At 34.5% G+C, this 19,947-nt stretch overlaps 1 protein-coding gene across 1 annotated transcript; it reads right to left on the reverse strand.

The window, feature by feature from the left end:
- Window positions 1-17,374: 17,374 nt before the first annotated feature.
- On the reverse strand, window positions 17,375-18,235 carry LOC149161696 (RING-H2 finger protein ATL40-like). Its single transcript, XM_089434973.1, has one exon. The coding sequence runs from the start codon at window positions 18,233-18,235 to the stop codon at window positions 17,375-17,377; it is 861 nt and encodes a 286-aa protein (XP_089291099.1).
- Between the last annotated feature and the right edge of the window lie 1,712 nt (window positions 18,236-19,947).

Genomic DNA, 19,947 nt, shown 5'->3' on the forward strand with positions numbered 1-19,947 from the left:
TGATTCAGGAAGCACCCACAATTTTATTCATTGTAGGGTAGCAAAAGAATTGAATTGCTTCCTATATCTAGCACCAGAGTGTCAAGTGATGATTGCAAATGGAGGAACAATAAATTTCTCTGGAAGGTGCCATAATATCAAGCTATCCATGGGAGAATATGTATTGACTAGCCCAATGCTTTCCATTCCAATGGGAGGTGCTGATGTTGTACTAGGAGTCTAATGGCTACAATCCTTGGGTACAAAAGCTTTTAATTTTCAAGAACTTTTCATAAAATTTTCTACGGAAGGAAAGGAAGTTGAATTAAGGGGTATTGCAGGGAAAACAGGAAAGATAATCAGCTCTAATGGTATGACAAAGCTTCTAAAAAAGGAGCAAAGAGGTGTAATTGCACAATTATGTTCGCTAGATGTTTCCACATCGGAATCATCTATTTCTCCAGATCTCCAAAAAGTCTTGGACAATCATTCTAGGGTATTTGAGACTCCCAAAGGTCTCCCACCTATGCGTGATCATGATCATGCTATTCATCTGATTCCAGGAAGTGTTCCTCCAAACATCAGGCCGTACAGATATCCCTATGTCCAAAAAAGTGAAATTGAACGTATGGTTGCAGAAATGCTAGAGGCTGGTATAATTCAACCGAGTCAAAGTTCTTTCTCTGCTCCAGTAGTATTGGTGCACAAGAAGGATGGATCATGGTGCATGTGTCCGGATTATAGGGAGCTCAACAAGCTCACTATTAAAGATAAGTTCCCCATTCCTATCATTGATGAATTACTAGATGAATTGCATGGATCAATTTACTTCACCAAGTTGGATCTTCATTCGGGATATCATCAAATCAGAATGAAGATTGAAGACATTCTGAAAACAGCATTTAGAACTCATGAGGGTCATTATGAATTTTTGGTCATGCCTTTTGGCCTTACCAATGCACCTTCAACATTTCAAGGTTTGATGAATTCAATTTTCAAACCATTCCTTAGAAAATTTGTGTTAGTATTTTTTGATGATATACTAATCTACAGCAAGTCTTGGAAGGATCATGTTGAACATGTTGACAGGGTGCTACAACTATTGGAGGAGAAACAATTATATGCAAAAATATCCAAATGTTTCTTTGGAGTCTAGGAGGTGGAATATTTGGGTCATATTGTATCTCATGAAGGAGTTAAGGTAGACCCTACCAAAATTAAAGCCATTAAGGAATGGAAAATCCCCACATCCATAAAGCATCTGCGAGGATTTCTTGGGTTGACAGGGTATTATCGCAAGTTTGTTAAGAATTATGGGAGAATAGCAGCACCTCTAACAACATTATTGAAGAAAGATGCATTTTCATGGACTTCGGAAGCAACAAAGGCCTTTGAAAATCTTAAAGAGGCAATGTGCCAAGCACCGGTCTTAGCTACAGCGGACTTCACAAAAACCTTTATTGTGGAATGTGATGCTTCAGGAAATTGAATTGGTGCTATTCTAATGCAAGATGAAAGACCTATTGCTTTTGAAAGTCGTCCAATCAAGGGAAAGTTTTTAAGCAAAGCTATTTATGAGAAGGAAATGTTGGCAATACTCCATGCACTTAAGAAATGGCGACCCTACCTAATGGGAAGACACTTCAAGGTAAAAACGGATCATGATAGCCTTAAATACTTTTTAGAACAAAGATTATCCTCTGAAGAGCAACAAAAGTGGGTCACAAAGATGTTGGGTTATGACTTTGAAATCATCTACAAAAAAGGGAAGCAAAATGTGGTGGCAGATGCACTCTCAAGAAAGGATTAGGATGTGGAAGCATTGTTGTGCGCCATTTATATTATCCAACCAGATTGGATAAATGAAGCAAGGGAGGAATGGAAGAATGACGAAGAAGTTTGGGCACTTATTCAAAAGCTACAACAAGATTCCAGTACGTCTGATACATTTAGCTGGCAAAATGATTCGTTATGGTACAAAGATCGCTTATACCTTTGTAAGAATTCCCAGCTAAAACAAAATATTCTTATGGAATTGCACACTTCTCCCTTAGGAGGGCACTCAGGATTTTTAAAAACTTACCACAAGGTTAAGAAGGAATTTTTTTGGGATGGCCTTAAATCAGATATTCAAAAGTTTGTGGCGGAATGTTTGGTTTGCCAACAAAATAAAGTTGAAACAATTAAGACACCGGGTCTATTACAACCTTTATCCATTCCAAGCCAACGTTGGGAGGAGGTTTCAATGGATTTTATCACAGGTTTACCCAAGTCTGAGGGAAAAAGTGTCATCATGGTGGTAGTTGATAGACTTACCAAGTATGCACACTTTTGTGCATTATCACATCCATTTAAAGCCAATACAGTTTCTACTGCATTTATGGAAACAATTCAAAAGCTACATGGAAACCCAAAGATTATTGTAAATGGCAGAGATCCCATTTTCATTTGAAAATTTTGGACAGAATTATTTTCTTGTCTTGGTACTCAGTTAGCTCATAGCTCGTCTTATCATCCTCAATCTGATGGGCAAACTGAGATAGTAAACAAATGTTTGGAAGGATATCTCCGTTGCTTTGTATCTGATAAACAGACACAATGGGTCAAATGGTTGCCTCTGGCTGAATGGTGGTATAACACTTCCTTCCATACAGCAACAAAAATGACCCCATTTATGGCACTTTATGGGTATCAACCACCATCCATCACATCATATTTAAGAGAAAATTCTAAGGTTCAGGCAGTGGAACATCACATCGAACATCAACAACAAGTCCTCCAACTCTTAAAGGATAACCTCGTGTTGGCACAAAATAGAATGAAACAACAGGCATATCAATATCGCAATGAAAGAAGTTTTGATGTAGGTGATTGGGTATTCCTACGGCTACAACCATATAAGCAAATGTCCCTAAATCAAGCTAAGAAGGATAATAAATTATCACCAAAGTATTATGGTCCGTACAAGGTGTTGCAAAAGATTAGTACTATGGCATACAAATTGGAGCTTCCTGCAGCTTCTCGATTGCACCCAGTTTTCCATGTTTCATGTTTAAAGAAGGTTATAGGCGACAAGCTCCCAGTTCAAACAATATTGCCAGAACTTGATGAGGAAGGAAAAATTATATTGGAATCAGAAGCAGTCACAGAAACAAGAACTCGACAACTATGAAATCGATCAATTTCAGAGTATCTTATCAAGTGGAAGAACTTATCCGCTGAAGATTCCACATGGGAGGATGAGCTGGTTTCATAACATCATATCCAAAGATTGACTATAGGAAAATTAACAAATTTCCTAGATCTGGATCATTAAAGAAAATAATTTTGACTATAGGATCATATATTGCTTAAAATTTAAATTTCATGGTATTTAGTTGTTAGAATTTCTTGCATGTTAAAGTTTTGAGCATTTTAATTTAATCATTCATGATTTTCACTTCCATTACAATTAAAAAATTCTTTGGATAACTTGTTTTCATTTGGTTTATGGTTAACTGAATATTAAGGCACTGGTCTAAAATCATTTCTATCTTGTGGTTGTATTTGCCTTAATTGTTTGATATATCCATCTCGGTTAACTACGACTTGTTTCACATCCATCAAGTTGTTCATCTTTAAGTCTCCTAGAGCCTGTGTTTCAGAGGCTACCCTTATTCATTCACCCTAGGGACTATCCCCCCTGACTTGTCTAGGAGAGAGTCTAAATGGAGTGAGTAAGGATTAGAGTGGCAACCCTTACTCTAAATGTTGTCACGGTGCGTGGACACTTTGTGTGACAATAGACCCCACTTAAATAACTGGAACATGGAGGTCGGGTGATGTCATAGTAACACTAAGCTCACATTTACCCTAGAGAGATTGTAAAAGCAGGTAAATATGGGTTGGGGTGGTTACAAGGTGGTATGAGAGCGAGGTTTACAATAATGGACCATAGGGTACATGGACATGGTTATGGTTATCATGTGTACAGTTATTGTTATAGTTTTGTGTTATTATCATGCATGCATCATGATGTTGATATATGTTGTTATTATTATATATATCGTGCTAATCTGGATTGATTTGTGCAAATGTGATAGCTTCCCCTAAGACACATTGAGGTATCATTTTTATTATGTCTTCTATTTGGTTTATCTAACATGGTATGTTTGCAAGAATATAAGATTAGAGATGAAGAGAAAAATGGTGGACTACAATTCACATGACTCCCCTTACAGGCCTGTTGTGGAATTAATGGAATGGGAAAAGTTAGCTAAGAAGAAAGGAGAGGAGTATTCCCTTGATCTAGCAGATACACTGATAAGTCTCAGGGAAGATATTCAAATTTTCAAGGCAGATAATACCGGGTTGATTGAATCACAGGAAATAATTGCAAGGGCTCAAGAAATGAAAGCGGAATTTAATGCAATGATTCTTCATAGCCTTTCATACTTATAGAAGCAGGGACATCTGCGGATCAATCATGGATATAGGTAGGAGGAGAATACTAATGGGTCATATGGTAGTAGGTCTCAAAGAATACACATGATGGACAAAGATGATACAATTAGAGGTGGCAGATCTTTGGATAAACCTAAGAGGATGGGTAGTACTTATGGATTCAATTCTAGCTTTGGTTCCAGAAGAAATCATCACCATCACTACCAACATGCTTATATGAGGAGTGAGAAGAAGTATTTTCCATAAGAGTTCGTGAAATCCAAGCCTCCTACTTTTTATGGGGAGATGAAGAAATTAGAATATCCATAAGCATGGATACTTGGTATGAAGAAGTTTTTTATATTGCATAATTACTCAGAGAACATGAAAACCAAGATAAATATCTTCAACGTTGAGGGAAAATAAGATATTTGGTGGGAATATGTTAAGCATGCTAGAGAAATTAGATAAGAGGATTTGATTTGGTATGATTTTAAAAGACTCTTCAAGAAGAAGTACATGTCTAAAAGATACTACGATGAAAGAGCCAAGGATTTCTATGAGTTGAGGATGGGTTCCACGGTAGATGATGAGTACAAAAGCATATTTTTAGAGTTGTTGAGGTATGTGCCTTATCTAAAGGATGAGAAAGAGATCATTAAAAGGTTCATCATTGGTTTGTCATTATCATTCAAAGATCAAATTCAGTTCAATGAAACTCAGTCATTGGGAAAATTAATTAGGAAGTTAAAGCATTTTTATGAGTAGTCAAAGCATAAGACTAAGTTCAAGCATGACTGGAAAGGTAATGAGAAGACTAAAGGGAAATGGCCTAAGAAGCCAGGAAGATATCAGGATGTGAGTGACACATAAAATGTGGTACCTTACAAGAAGTTCAATGTAATTAAGAGAGGACATGGGTCTCAACCTGAGGAGAGGAACAAGGGTGATCAAAAAAATGCTTTGAGGTGTTGGACTTGTGGTGGAGAACATAGCAGGAGGGATTTTCCTTTGCACCACGGTGGCAGGCCTCAAATTTAGAGTGCTTGGGAGCCATAAAAAGTTGGGGATGTTTGTCAAAGCATTCCTTGAATTTATGTAGCAGTGGATAACATGCAAGAAAACCATTAGGCATACTTTATCGAGATGGAAGGTAAGGTTTGTAATCAATTTGTTTCTTTATGATTTATCCTGGATTGAATTATAGTTAAATCAGTCTTGAACTGATGCAGAAGTGTTGCTTGAATTAAGAAGTCCATTCAAAATCTTGGTTGGTGCAGTTGGATACAGGGAGCAAGAGAAGAGTTCATCATTAGCTGAGATCTTGTGCATTTGAGCTTAGTGGCATGACTAGATCATCACATCTAAATATGATTCTTTTGGGCCCATATAGCATGCTTTTGGGCATGGACTGGATATTCATTCACATGACTAAGTTGGAATATTGTGATAAGCCTATTGAGTGCCTAAATGATGATGAGAAAAGGAGAATCTTGCAAGGAAAGAAGAAGGTGACATCAGTGAGAATGGTTACAACTATGAAAACAAGCCCAAACGCAAGAAATGATGTTTACTGTTGGCAGTACATGTTTCTAGTTATAAAGATAAGGATGTTTATGATGGTGAATTATTGAAGAGGTATCATGTTTTGTAGTAGTTTTAGGATGTGTTTCCTACAAAGATTCTAGAGTTAGCGCCTCATAGAGAAGTGAATTTCTCTATTGAGTTGGTACCAGGAGCAGCATCAATATCTAAGGCACCTTACAGGACGAGCACTCTAAGGTTGGTGGAATTGAAGTTGCAGCTTAAAAAAAATATGATAAGGGAACATAAGGCTAAGTGTCTCTCCTTAGGGTGCATGAGTTTTGTTTCTAAGGAAGAAGGATGGCACTCTCATATTGTGCATTGACTACAAGAAGTTGAACAAGGTAACTAGCAAGAACAGGTATCCCTTTTCAAGGAATGATGACTTGTTTGATTAGTTGAAGGGAGGAACAATGTTCACAAATTTTGATTTGAGATCAAGATATCATCAAGCATGCATCAAAGAAGAATACATCTACAAGACTGCATTTCGTACAAGGCATGGGCACTATGAGTTTGTGCTGGCTCCTTTTGGTCTTACAAATGCTCAGGATCAATTGTATGCAAAGCTTATCAAGTGTGATTTATTTTATTCTTAGATTCATTTCTTGGGAAATGTTGTTTCCAAGGAAGGGATGGCAATGGATTCGAAGAACATTAAGCTATCATGGAGTGCCCAATTCCTAGGAATGTGGTTTAAGTTATATCATTCATGGGACTAAGTAGTTATTATAGGAGGGTCATAAAGAACTTCTTAAATATTAATTGTCTTATAAAATCTTTGCGGAGAAAAGGAAAGAAGATCGAATTGATTGAGGAGTGTGAAATTAGCTTTGACTAGTTGAAGCATTTGCTTAGATATGCTCCAACCTTGAAGATTGTAGATCCTGATAAGGAGTTTGTGGTGTATACTTGCAAGGAAGGACTTAGTGGAGTCCTGATGTAGGAAGGAAAAGTAGTTTTTTATGAATTAAGGAAGTTGAATGAGAATGAGGAGAACTATGTGACTCATGATATTGAGTTGGAAACTGTTATTCACACATTGAAGATGTGGAGACATTATCTCCTTAACAGGAGGTTTAATCTAATGAGAAATCACAGTGGATTGAGGTATTTATTTTACTAACCCAATTTTAATTGTAGGAAAGCGAGATGATTGGCTACTCTCAATGAGTTTGACTTTGACATTAGGTACATTAAGGGAAAGGAGAGTGGGGTTGTGAATACTCTTAGTAGGAGAGTGCAAGTAAATCACATTTTAGCTATGAGATCTTATGAGATAGATTTGCAAGAATGGATCTTGCATGCAAGGAAACATGTTGAGAAGTACCAACAACTAAAGAAGAGTTTGCAGCAGGGTGATAGGGATGAGGAGTATCACCTCACAACATATGGCTTCGTCGGATTCAAGAGCAGGATATATGTGTCAAATAACATCAAGTTGAAGGAGCTTATCTTGAGGGATTTTCATGTTAGTCCATATTTGGACCACCCAGGATACCAGAAGACATTGAAAGTTGTTAAGATGTTATATTATTGGTCGAATTTGAAGAAAGAGTTGGTCGAGTTTGTTGTAATGTGTTTGGACTATCAGTAGGTGAAAGCTAATTGCAAGGGTCCAGCTGGTCTATTACAACCTAGTTTATTTCCAAAATGGAAATAGGAGGTCATTTCCATGGATTTTACTATAGCATTTCTGAGGACATCAAGGTGGCATGATTCTGTCATAATTGTGGTTGATAGGTTCAATAAGGTAGTGCACTGCATTGTAGTGAAGTATACTAATTAAGCTAGTGAGGTGGATAGATATTGATCCAGGAGATAGTGAGGTTGCATGGAGATCCCAATAATATTATATAAGAAAAAGCTGCCAAATTCACTTCTAGGTTTTGGAAGGATGTTTTTGCAGGCTTGGGGAATGAGTTAGCTTTCATCACAACTTATGATCTGTAGACAGATGGACATATAAAGAGGATTAACGAGATTCTTCAGGATATGTTGAGAATGTATGTCATGCATCAATAGAGGAAATGGTAGGAGTATCTTCCACTAGGATATTTTGCATATAATAATGGGTATTAGAAATTCTTGAAGATGAGTCCCTTTGAGGCTCTCTATGGGCGGAGTTGTAATACTCCTATAAGTTGGAGTTACCTATTGAATTGGGTGTTGATTGAATCAGATATGTTGGCTGAGATGGAGTAGGAGATGCAAGTTATAAAAAGGAACTTAAAGGAGGCATAAGTAGGATAAAAGAGTTATGTGAATGACTATAGAGCATTCAAGGAGTTTGATGTTGGAGAGCATGTATACTTGTGGATCAAGCTAAAGAGGATCTCCTTGAGGATTGGGTCATGTGCCAAGCTAGAATCTCTGTATTGCTGGCCTTTCAAGATCCTCGAGAGGATTGGATCAGTGGCCTATAGACTTACATATCTGCCAACAGTGAAATTCCATGATGTTTTCCATGTTTCATTGCTTAAGAGATATGTGCAGGATCTTGATCATGTGATTGGTTGATTTGTATTGTACGTGGAACCAAAGGGAGGGTTCCATCCAGAGTCACAATTTATACCGCAACTGAAACATCTCATGCTCAAGAACCAAGTAATAATGCAATTTAAAGTGGAGTGGAAGCACTTTGGGCTTGATGAAGCTATATGGGAGATGGTTTATCAGATGTGGGCTTTGTATCCTTCATTATTTTTTGGTTGAGAAGATGTATTTAGGTTATATATATATATATATATATATATATATATATATATATATATATATATATATATATATATATATATATATATATATATAGATATATATATATTGTAAATACTACATCGATATGTGTCATATAGCTCCAATAAATAGTATGGATTCAAGCTTTTCAACAATTATTTATTGTGAATACTACATCGAGTTGTGTTTATAAATATACATAAGCATTATGTTTTGTTGTTCATAAGCATAACACAACACTGAGGATAGTGTTCCCTAAGGGGGAGGGGTTTGTAACAACCCTTGGTTGATTTTTAATGTAAATAAAATAAAACCTAGATCATGGGACACATATTCCAAGTTGAATCGTGGGAAAACATTATAGTGTACATCAATTTTGATTTATAAATGGCTATGGAAATTGGAAAAGGCGCAAGAAAGGGTAAAGAGGCAATAAATGACATGTAATTAAGGAAATAAAGTAAAATATGAGTGAAGGAAGGTGAAGAGACATAAATATGCATGCAACATAAATTAGAGACAAAATGAAGGAAAAGGAAAGAAAAAAGAAAAAGGAGAATGAAGAGACTAGACATCAATGATAAAAAGACATCATAGAAATAATTGACAACTTTTGACATATTTTGGCTCAGCTCTTGTTCATTCTAGCTCTCTTATACTCTTACAAACTTAGAGCATTCTTGGAACAACCTAGAATTTACTTAGACTTGTAGAGAAGCAAGCAAAGGACAAGGAAAATAATTATGGGCAGTAGAAAAGAAGGTTTAATTAGTAGCTACTGTCGAAGTTCATTGTAGGTAATAGGTTTCATGTGTGATTTCCTTATTGAGATTTTGATACATAGTAAATGTATGTGGTTCTTTGGTTATTCTCCTATCATTGGCATGGGATATGAGTAGATTGGCAGTGGTTTCATCCTTTCCTTTCCATTTCTTGGATAGCCATGACATAGTGGGTTCTCTATTTTGATTAAGCTTTGGATGGATAGCAGGGTTGGATCTCAGTTGAAGTGGTATCAGGAAAATTCCCAACGGTCAAGGACGGAGGTGGGATTTCTCCTAGAACTCTTAATGGATGGGTGAAGAAAGGAATATTCCTCTAAATTTGCTGAAGGAAGTTGGAGGCATCCAAGCTTGTTTCGATATTAGTTATTTTTTGATTGGCTTAGGTGAAATTGTTATGGTTGAGGGTTAAGGTAGTTTGGCCTTTGGAATCCCTGGTTGGTTCTATTTTGTTTTAAGCCATATGATCCCACATTCATGCTTGGAATATGGAATGGGGGTGATTCGATGAAAGAGATTTGCTTCAGCCCAATCTATGGTTGGATGGTACATGGACGTCCCTCACGTTGTTGGCATTTCCATATGTTAATATGAGTTATTTTCTTTTTGTGATCAATGAGCACATGTACTAGTTATTATGTTGATCTTATGGATCATTTCTCACGAATTGTATTCTAGTTATATTCTAATTATAGACATGGCTAAATGATGTGCTCTTGATATGGATCTCATTCATGACTTGATAAGGTAATAAATGGTTAATGTATGCATGGGTTAACAAGTGTTGTTGCAGCTAGTTTGAGAGGGAATTGAGCCTTCTCGATGATTCTTTGATGAAGTTAAGAAGATGATGATCATATATGCATTCATGACCTGTAGCTAATATTCTTATTACATGTTTGACGAAATGTTTATCATGTGATTGGCATGTTTGAGAAAGTTCTATCCTTAGCATTCATTGTACATACTTGTTGTCATTATAGAATGAGTTCTAAAGAGTTCTAGGTTGTTCTAGGTAGTGTCCTCTATGCGAGCCCTGAAAAACTGGCACCGATCCCACAAAAGAACTATCTAAAATAGAGAAATTTGGTTGCAACCGCATGGAGTAAATCTTATGCATGCAGCTAAAGCCTTCCAATCGCATGCACAATGTTTTAAGCATGTGGTTGGTGAGTAAAGCTTCAGAAGAGAAGCTTCCAATTCAAGGATTGATCATCAATGGTTGTTGTTAGAAACCTGGGTGATCTAGTGTCCCTGAGGGATAAAAATATGTTTTTGGTTAGTAGACCCAAATTCCATAACCGGAACTTGGAGGTCGGGTCATGTCATAGTAACATTCAGCTCATGTTTACCCTGGGAAGCTTGTAAAAGTGGGTAAATGTGGGATGTGTTGGTTACAACTATATCCATTGCTTATTATATAGGCTAATATGTTTAAGTTTTGGAGCTTCCAAATATCCATAGAAACACAGAAGTGAAGGAAATTAATTATGAAGGACATTGAGTATGTTTTATTTATTGAAATTAATGATTATTTTCTTTATCTCTCAAACCAGGTGAAAGTGCATGGAAGAGTTAGATGTTAGAGCATAATTCTTAATGCATAAGTTTAACGATGATAAAAAAATATGTTACCTCCTATTCTTTGTTAAAATTATCACTAGATTAAAAAATGTTGTTCTAAAAATATTTGTGAAGTATCATCACATCGATGTCAATGTTTCCAGCTAGAAATAAAAAATTGAAAGAGTAAGATACATAAAGATACATGGAATTGAGAAAGAGGAATGATTGTTTTAGAAAAAAAAAACAATGAGGATTTGATGATGCTATATTAAATTTAATGAATGAAATCACAATTTTAATTATTGTAATCTAAAGGCAAAGTCCATTTTGTGCATTTCACATCTAATCTTAATCAAGAAAATACTTAGAATATTATACCAAGCCAAATATAGCTTTCAATACCAAAAATAATCATTAAGTAGTTTTATGTTAAACAATGAGAAGCAATCCAATATATTTATGATAAGCTTAACCAAACTTGTACAAGAATAATGGATTGTTGAGATACTTGGATTCAATTCTTAGTTATGTGTTTTATCCCCATTATTTATTGTATTGGTCGGGGTGCCATGTATTACATACTAAATGGTTTATAGGCCCAATAATATGTTAAAATTATACAAAACTATAATAAAGTCATGAATTTTAATAAGAAAACACATGGAATTACCAAAACAATAAAATAAATATGATTCAATAAAATAGATATGATTCAACATGTTTGATACTATTACTAAGATGTAATGGTTAACATTAAAAAAAAAAAACAGGTGACCTGAATTCCCTATGTTTGCTTAATGCCTATTGTTTTCCCTTCAAAATTAACATTAAACAACTTATTTGTAATTAACATTACTAATAAGTTTCCAATGCCATTATAATTTACATCCATAACCTATGAAAGATTGTTTTGTTTTTTAACAAAGAAAAGATTAAGCAAAAAGATAGTAAAGGCATGACATTATGGTGACTATCAATGCAAAGATAAGAGATCAAATAGAATTATGGTGAGTGTCGGTGCAAATATGATGAAGAAAATGGCATTGTCACAAGTGTGGGATTCAAAAACATAAGCATGTAAACAAAATGTGATGCAAATTCCAATATTGACAATTGTCAACAATACTCAAAATACCTAAGTTCAAGTGGGGATTTACAAAGACAAGGTTCCTAAGGTTATTTGGGAAGGTTTCAGTAAATGATAGATAAAATAGTACATGCACAAATATGGTCGGTAAATTATTTATCTAGGTGTGATCTATATGATAGATTTAATAGTTTGGAAGGTTACATTATATCACGAAATAGAGAAGAGAGAACTAAAATATAAATTATTTTAGTCGCTAGATGCCAAACAAAACTATTTTGTGATGAAGAAATGATCATTCATCAACCAAGCATTTAAAGTGAGGATATTGATGGGTTATTGATAAGTATGCATAATGGGTGTTTGTTGGATGTGTAATTTAATATTTTGATAATTGAGGTTACTTGGCATTGTTATAAGCCTTGTTAGTATCACTTTTGGGGAGCACTCGTGTAATGCGTAATATATTTTCCATCCAAGGAGTACACATGTTTCATACTTTCAATGGACCCTACTACACAAAAAATGTGAAATGCATGAAAAAAATTATTGCAATTACAATTTTTCATGTGTTTCTCATTTTTCATGTAGCAGAGTCCATCGAAAGTATGCAACATTGGTACTCCTAGGATGAAAAATTAAATTATGCAGCCAACTAGTGATCCCGCTTGAAATTTGAGTAATGGAAGATAAATACTCCACAACAAGCAAGGAATAAGATAGAAACAACCACTGTGGCTTCCCAAGCATGGGTTTATTACTGAGACCTCTGCAATTCAACCTAGTTAGGCTACGATTTTACTCAAATTTCAAGTAGGAGCGGTCGTTGGATGCAAAATGTAATACCTTATCCAAGTAGAACCCATGTGGCTTACTTTCGATGGACCCTGCTACATGAAAAATATGATTGCATTCACGCTTTTCATGTATTTTCCATTTTTTGTGTAGCAGGTCCATTGAAAATATGAAACATGGGATTCGTTAGATGACGAATTAAATTTTGCATCAAATAAGTGTTCTCGCTTGAATCACTCAATTTCCCACAGGGCACTACCTATTGCCCTATGGGCGACTGATTGATTTCGAGAATCGGCTAGCCTCTGTAGCCGCAGTTCCAAAGGGCCCCTAATGGTGACCTACCTTTGATATTTTGTGATATTTGTTGTCCTTCATAAATTAAAATTGATTTCAAAACTTCACATCTTCTTTTTGAGGAGGTTTTTGTGATACCCTTCTAGGACATGGGTTTGAACCCTTTGAAAGTGTTAGGAAATGCCCAATTTTGATCAATGATGAGTATTTTAGTTCCTTGAGCACTTTCCAATTTCCCATCTTGTTGAATTTTGAAACATAAGATACTTAGCCAACTTGCATATGATATTTGTGTATCCTTCCTACACAATGTTTTCAATCTCAATCAGTATCCACACATTTTTTGCTAATCTCAATTGGTCTCCAAATATTTTGAGATTTCAATTAAAAATTTGATACTTTTCCATTCATATTGTTTACCTTGTTCAATTCGCCTCCAAAAATTTGGTTGGATATTTTGAATGAATTTTAAATTTATGTTGTTTTATTAATATTTTTAATGTATTGATTTTCCAATTACATTAAGATATGTTGAGATAGAATTTGATAATGAAATTAAATTTAATTGATAGAATTTGATAGGACAATCTAATTTCATCAAATATTTTGTTAGAACAATAATAATTTTTTAGAGTTAGAGAACATAATACAACTAACACAAATTTCAAATTTAAGGTAATATTTCATAAAGGAACTCAACCTATCTCACATCATCTAATCTAATTACTTCCTTAAAAAATTTATGTAATTGATATTCAACACAGACTACCTACCAATAATTGGTAGCCGTATGCATCCTATTTATTTGATGGTGGATAGTATATATTCCAAAAAAAATGAGTACACTATCAATAATGAATAATGTTCCTGTATTTGATGGATAATTTCTTTGCGAAAAACCCTTGTAATGGTTCTTCACAACAATTTCACTAAGCTCACTGGGGATATCAACATACCTCATAAATGATTCTCTAATTGATCGTTCACCTCTCAACAATTCTTCTAGTTGAAGGAACTCCTTATTAATGGTTCCCTCATTGATCAATCCCATATTGTAAATCTCACCTATTTGATGTTAAGGGATCTCTTTTTGACAACATCATTACATTGCAAAATCCATTTTCGACCCATGGTGCATGTGTGACCTAATGTTTGTCGCCAACTTAATGCTCGACTCTTGGTTTTTGCATGTTTCCAACTCAAAGGGGATTAAATGAAGATGGACTCATGGTAGTGTGGAGTTTTCTAGTAAGAAGCCAATGATAGAGCTAGAATAGTAAGCAATGTTTTGGGAAGGATTATTATTGGATTGGAGCTCTATTTGAAGAAGATTCCCCCCTTGATGAGGCCCATGAGCATTGATTTCTCTTCTAAGTTATCAATGCAGGGGTTACTATAGATTTAATCTAATTGCTTATTGTATTTTATTTTTTGCATGCATATTTATTTTAATATATTTGTTTTGTTGTTTATATTAGTTAAGTATTGCATGCAGTGTTAGAGCTCTTTCCCAAGCCAACATACATTGACTAAACTACAATAGATTTTCCACCAAAATAGTGCATCACCATAGATCTTACAATATTTTAAAATCTTAAACTATGTAAACTAACTTTCCTTACATATGAAATTAGTTAATGATTAGCATTTCTTGAATTTATGAATTAAATGAAGTAAAGAAAATGGAAAGAATGGGCACATGAACACATCATTCACACATATAAACATAATATTTATAATGGGAAAGCCAATGTATGAGAAACCTATCTAGAAGGCAAGGTCTATCCTCTTCCCATTTTTCTTCAGTTATAAAAAAGCACATACAAAGGAATGAGAATTCACTATGGAGTTATCTTTTTACATTTGGGCTTGATGAACTAGTATAAAATACTACTCTTCAGTTATAAAAAAAACACATAGAACGGAATCAGAATTCACTATGGAGTTACCTTTCTACATTGGGGCTTGAACAACTACTATAGAATGCTTCAGCACATAGAAAGGAATCTGAATTCACTATGGAGTTACCTTTTTACATTGGGGCTTGAACAACTACTATAGAATACTCCTCCTCCATTGTACTCTCAAAATACCACCCTTAGATGTTTTCCCTATATGTTTTTTCTTAGTTATGTAACAAGTGTAATGCTAAAGAGTGGAATCCTTCTCCTCTTAGTGGCTTAGTAATTAACATAACCCAATAGCCATTTAGGGTTATGGTTTTGACTTCCTCAACATTCAATTATTAATAAGATTTTGCACCTTCTAGAATCTTCTTGAAAATCCATTGAGCTTGAGTGAGCCTAATTCTTGAGAGCATGTGTTTTCTTCTAAGAAGTCTCAAGTTCAAATCCAAAAGAGGTAGAGTAGGTACACTTCCATAGAGTTTAGGGTTTAGTAGTTAAATCTCTACCATTTATCTAAATTAAATTTTTGAAAAGCTTATTCAGAACTAAACATGCTTATTAACATAATTTTTATTTTATAATTACTAATAATACATTTTTTTTTTAAATTAATGTTTATTAAACATATTGTTAACGATAAGATGTATTATGACTTTTTTTATATAATTAATAATTTTTTAATTTTTTATAATTAATGTTTATTAAAAATGTTGTTAGTGGTGAGATGTACTATGAAATGATAATTATGCTAATCTCGCGCCAGAATTCAAATTCTAAAATGAACCTGTCACGTGTGCGTTTTTACTAGGGACCACGGTTAAACTAAAGTTTATTAAGCAGAGGTACAGCCATGATTGTTCAGTTATACTGAAGCTTATTAATCAGGGTGACATCATTGCTTATTCGGATGTGATACATTCACCGTTCAAATTTTGTAAATGAAAACGGTTTCACAGACTTTGCCTACAACCCGAAGTCCCTGTCATTTGAGGCGTAGACTATGAAACAACCGAATCGCCCCATTTCCGAATTTGGAAAATCTCAATTTCGATAATTCGACGAACAAAAATTGCTAATTTTTTCAGCTGATGATTTTAGCGACAGTCCTCCCTAGTTCACGTCATCATCTAACGGTTCCACACGGGCAATTGCATCACTCCCTTTGAACTTCAACATATGATTGATTATGCAATTTTAAGGTCATTGTCAAGATTTACATTAAATTGGTGTATAAGATTCTGGTTTGCAAGACAAGGAATCTATCTAGCGACAATTATTTTACTGCTTAATTTAAACATGCATACCTTTTTACTTTTATGAAATGAAATTAAGAAATTGAAACAAACACATAATATAAAATATAATTTTACTTGGTAACACTTTGACGTCAAGAAAACCTGGGCAAGACAAAAGATTAGAAAAATTGTTGTCATGATTGTAGAAAAATGACAACAATTGATATAAATAATGTAATTATATGTGAGTTTAGTTTTACCGTTGTCAAAAGAAATTAGGTCACTAAATAGCATTTATGAGTAATTGCTTAAAGTTCATGATAAATTGGAGAAATATTAAACAAAATTTTTCCATAGAAATCACATGAGAGAAATTTTTTAACCAATATATTTCGAACCAACAAATATAGTTCATCATCAAAATAATAATATTTAAATTATAATATTAATTTATTAATATATTAAAAACAAATATTATTAAGTAATTGAAAACATTCTTAACCTATCAAAATTTCCAATGCCTTCCTATCAAATTTCCAATGCCTTCATAACTGTTTTTTTTGGTGTTATATTCAAGAAAGGGTACTATGGTCAATAGAAAAAGGAAATAGCTGCGAATGAGTACTGTATATACTCTGCGCTCAAATTGATAAAGCTCAACGAGTTAGAAATCTGACATGATGAATCGAGCTCGGTTTCAATCCAAAAGAAAATCAAGAAACCACATAAGAAAGTATCATATGCAAAGGTCTGGCAACTCAAGTACCATTATGTATTTCTTTTCTGAATATACATTTTATCCAAATAGAACATAAATAAAGAATGCAATTCATGCAAAAGTCTCGCAACTCAAGTACCATTATGTATTTCTTTTCTGAATATACATTTAATACACCTCAATTATTATGAATTCTTTGTTCTTGATAATGTCAGTAAATTTATATCTGTAACTATCTGTGCACTGTAAAATATGGTTGACGGACTTTACTGATCAGTATTATCAGAATCACATTCTGCAGGATGATCGGATGGGCAGACCTGAATACTCCCTCTGTCTGTTCTCGCTATCCTCGTAGGCGAACTATGGCGAGCAATGGGAGATCTTGAAGATGACTGCGAACTATTAGGTGAACAAGGCTGAAGGGCTTCGAGGGGAGACGAAAAGACATCGGGCCTGCTGCATTGTTCAATTCTAAGCGGCATTAATGCTCTTCCTTCAGGGCTTGCCTCGTCCATTTCTGCAGTCATCTGCTCCTGCATACCCGAAAATAATATAGCCGTTGGTGTCTGTAGGTTAAATTCTTCACCAGAACTTGCGCTTTGGCCTTGCTCCGAATTCAAATTGTCATGAATCCCTGAAGTACTGGGTTCTGAGCTTGTAGTTAAAACCTGTTCTACTCTAGCGGATTCCAAAACTGGCTGTCTGGGCTGGACAGTGTTTCTGCAAACAGGACAAGTGGATTGCGAAAGAATCCACCTGTCAATACAGTCTACATGAAAAATATGCTCGCAGTTGGGTAGAAGCCGGACTTCCTCATCCTCCTCAAACGCATATTGGCAGACTACGCAGTTCCGAAAATCGCTGAAATTCTGAGACCTATAGGGAAACGTGGGCAGAGTCCCTATGATCTGAGGATCCAATCCCGCATTCCGCGGCCTCCCCGCTCCGAAAATTCTTGTAGCGTCTCTCCAAATTCTTTCGGCATAAACCTGCAGCACAAGGACGAACGGTACTGCTAGAAAAAACAAGATTATGACCGTTATCATGATTCTGACAATTTTGTCAAATCTGGGATCGCCATGAGGTTTCTCACCGGCGGCATCAAAAGGATCTTCCGAGCTCATTGCAGAATCGTGAAATTCTCCTTTATGAAATTGAACCCACGGAAATTTTCTTTCAAATGGTACTGTTCTGGGGAAAGCACAAACCTCTGGCCCTAGACCCCACAACAACTAAAATTAACCGCAGATTCACATATTACATGATGTTCGAGCCTTCGCTTTCTCCAAACTGGTAGCGCCTCCGATGCCTAGAGGATTCCAGAAATGACAGAAAGAGTTACAGAGTTCCGATGAACTGCACCGTGTGGGTCACTCCTTGCTTTAGCCGTTTAATCACGATGTGGGTGGTGGTGAAAATCTGAGCCGACGCTCTTCCGAGCGAATCTGAAGCGACACAAATTCCTGGAGGAAATCAAACGCTTGGTTTCAGCGAATTTTACACGCCGGCTATGAAAGGTTTCACAAATTATTTGGATTGAAGATGTGAGCAGCCAATTTGTACCGTTGAGAGCTTCACCGTAGAATTTGGAGGGTCAGTTTTTATCTTTAAAATAATATTTTAATGGATATGTTGAAGTTTAGAAACCGAAAATGATACATTGAAGTTTTTTTTAAATAACAATATATATAATTTCATAAAAAATTGTAATTTCGAATATAATATTTTAATAATTTAATTTATAAATATTAATATAAAAAATTATAATCACTGAGCATATTTTATTTGGAAATTTTAAAATGTTAAAAAATGAAAATATAAATTTTAAATACAATCATAAATCAAATGTTTTTATAAATACTTATATAAAAAAGGGAAATAAATGTGTCCATATATATTTATGTTTTAAGCACTTTTAAATCAATCTTATATAAAAGAGGGTATAGTCAATGTATTCATATATTATATGAGTATATATTTATATTTGAGTATCTTTAAATTTTGTTTAGTATGGAAGTTATGTTTATTTTGTTTAGTATGGAAGTTATGTTTATTTTAGATTTTATTAGAAAAAGAAAAAGAATATATATATGAGCGACGTGCGTTGAAATGGTGATATTTTATCAAAGTATTATAATAATAATGGAGATATCTTATTTGCACTAAATTTTTATAGGAATTTGATATTCTAACATGTTTTCCATTATTATTATTATATTTGGGTTGTGGAGCTTCTTAACAATTATCAAAAACAAAAATTGCTTATCTCTACCATTAAGTGCTTTTTCTTTATTGAAAATATTGATTATTTGTTTTTTCTCAAACCATGCGAAAATTGCATGAAATGGCTAGATGTTTGTGCGTAATACCTAATGCATAACTTCGATGATGATAAAAAGTATGTTATGTCTCCCTAGCTTTGTTAAGAATCTCACTAGCTTCAAAAATGTTGTTCCACATTAATGCTATATGATCATGAGCTTACATAGAATATCTCTCCACAATCATAAGCTTGAGATGAGGCATTGGGAAAGAGAGTTGTGGAACATTTTCAAAATATTTGCAAAGTGTCATTGCATTGAAGCACATGTTGCTCGAAACAAAAGCAAGAAAGTAAAAGAGTTTGATATATAAAGATGCATGGAAATGAGAGGAAAAAATAATCATTTTGGAAAACAAAGTGAGGATTTGATGATGCTATAAATTCAATTAATAGAATCTCATTTCTCACTTTTGTAATCCCATATTTAGGTTTTATGATGTTGTCGAAGTTCATTTTGTGCAAGTTGATATCTAAACTTAATCAAGAACATATAAGTTAACAACTTATATCAAT

The sequence above is a fragment of the Pinus tabuliformis genome, chromosome 5_2, assembly GCF_031772625.1.
Source record: "Pinus tabuliformis cultivar Carrire ecotype Pingquan chromosome 5_2, CPIR1, whole genome shotgun sequence".
Lineage (NCBI taxonomy): Eukaryota > Viridiplantae > Streptophyta > Pinopsida > Pinales > Pinaceae > Pinus > Pinus tabuliformis.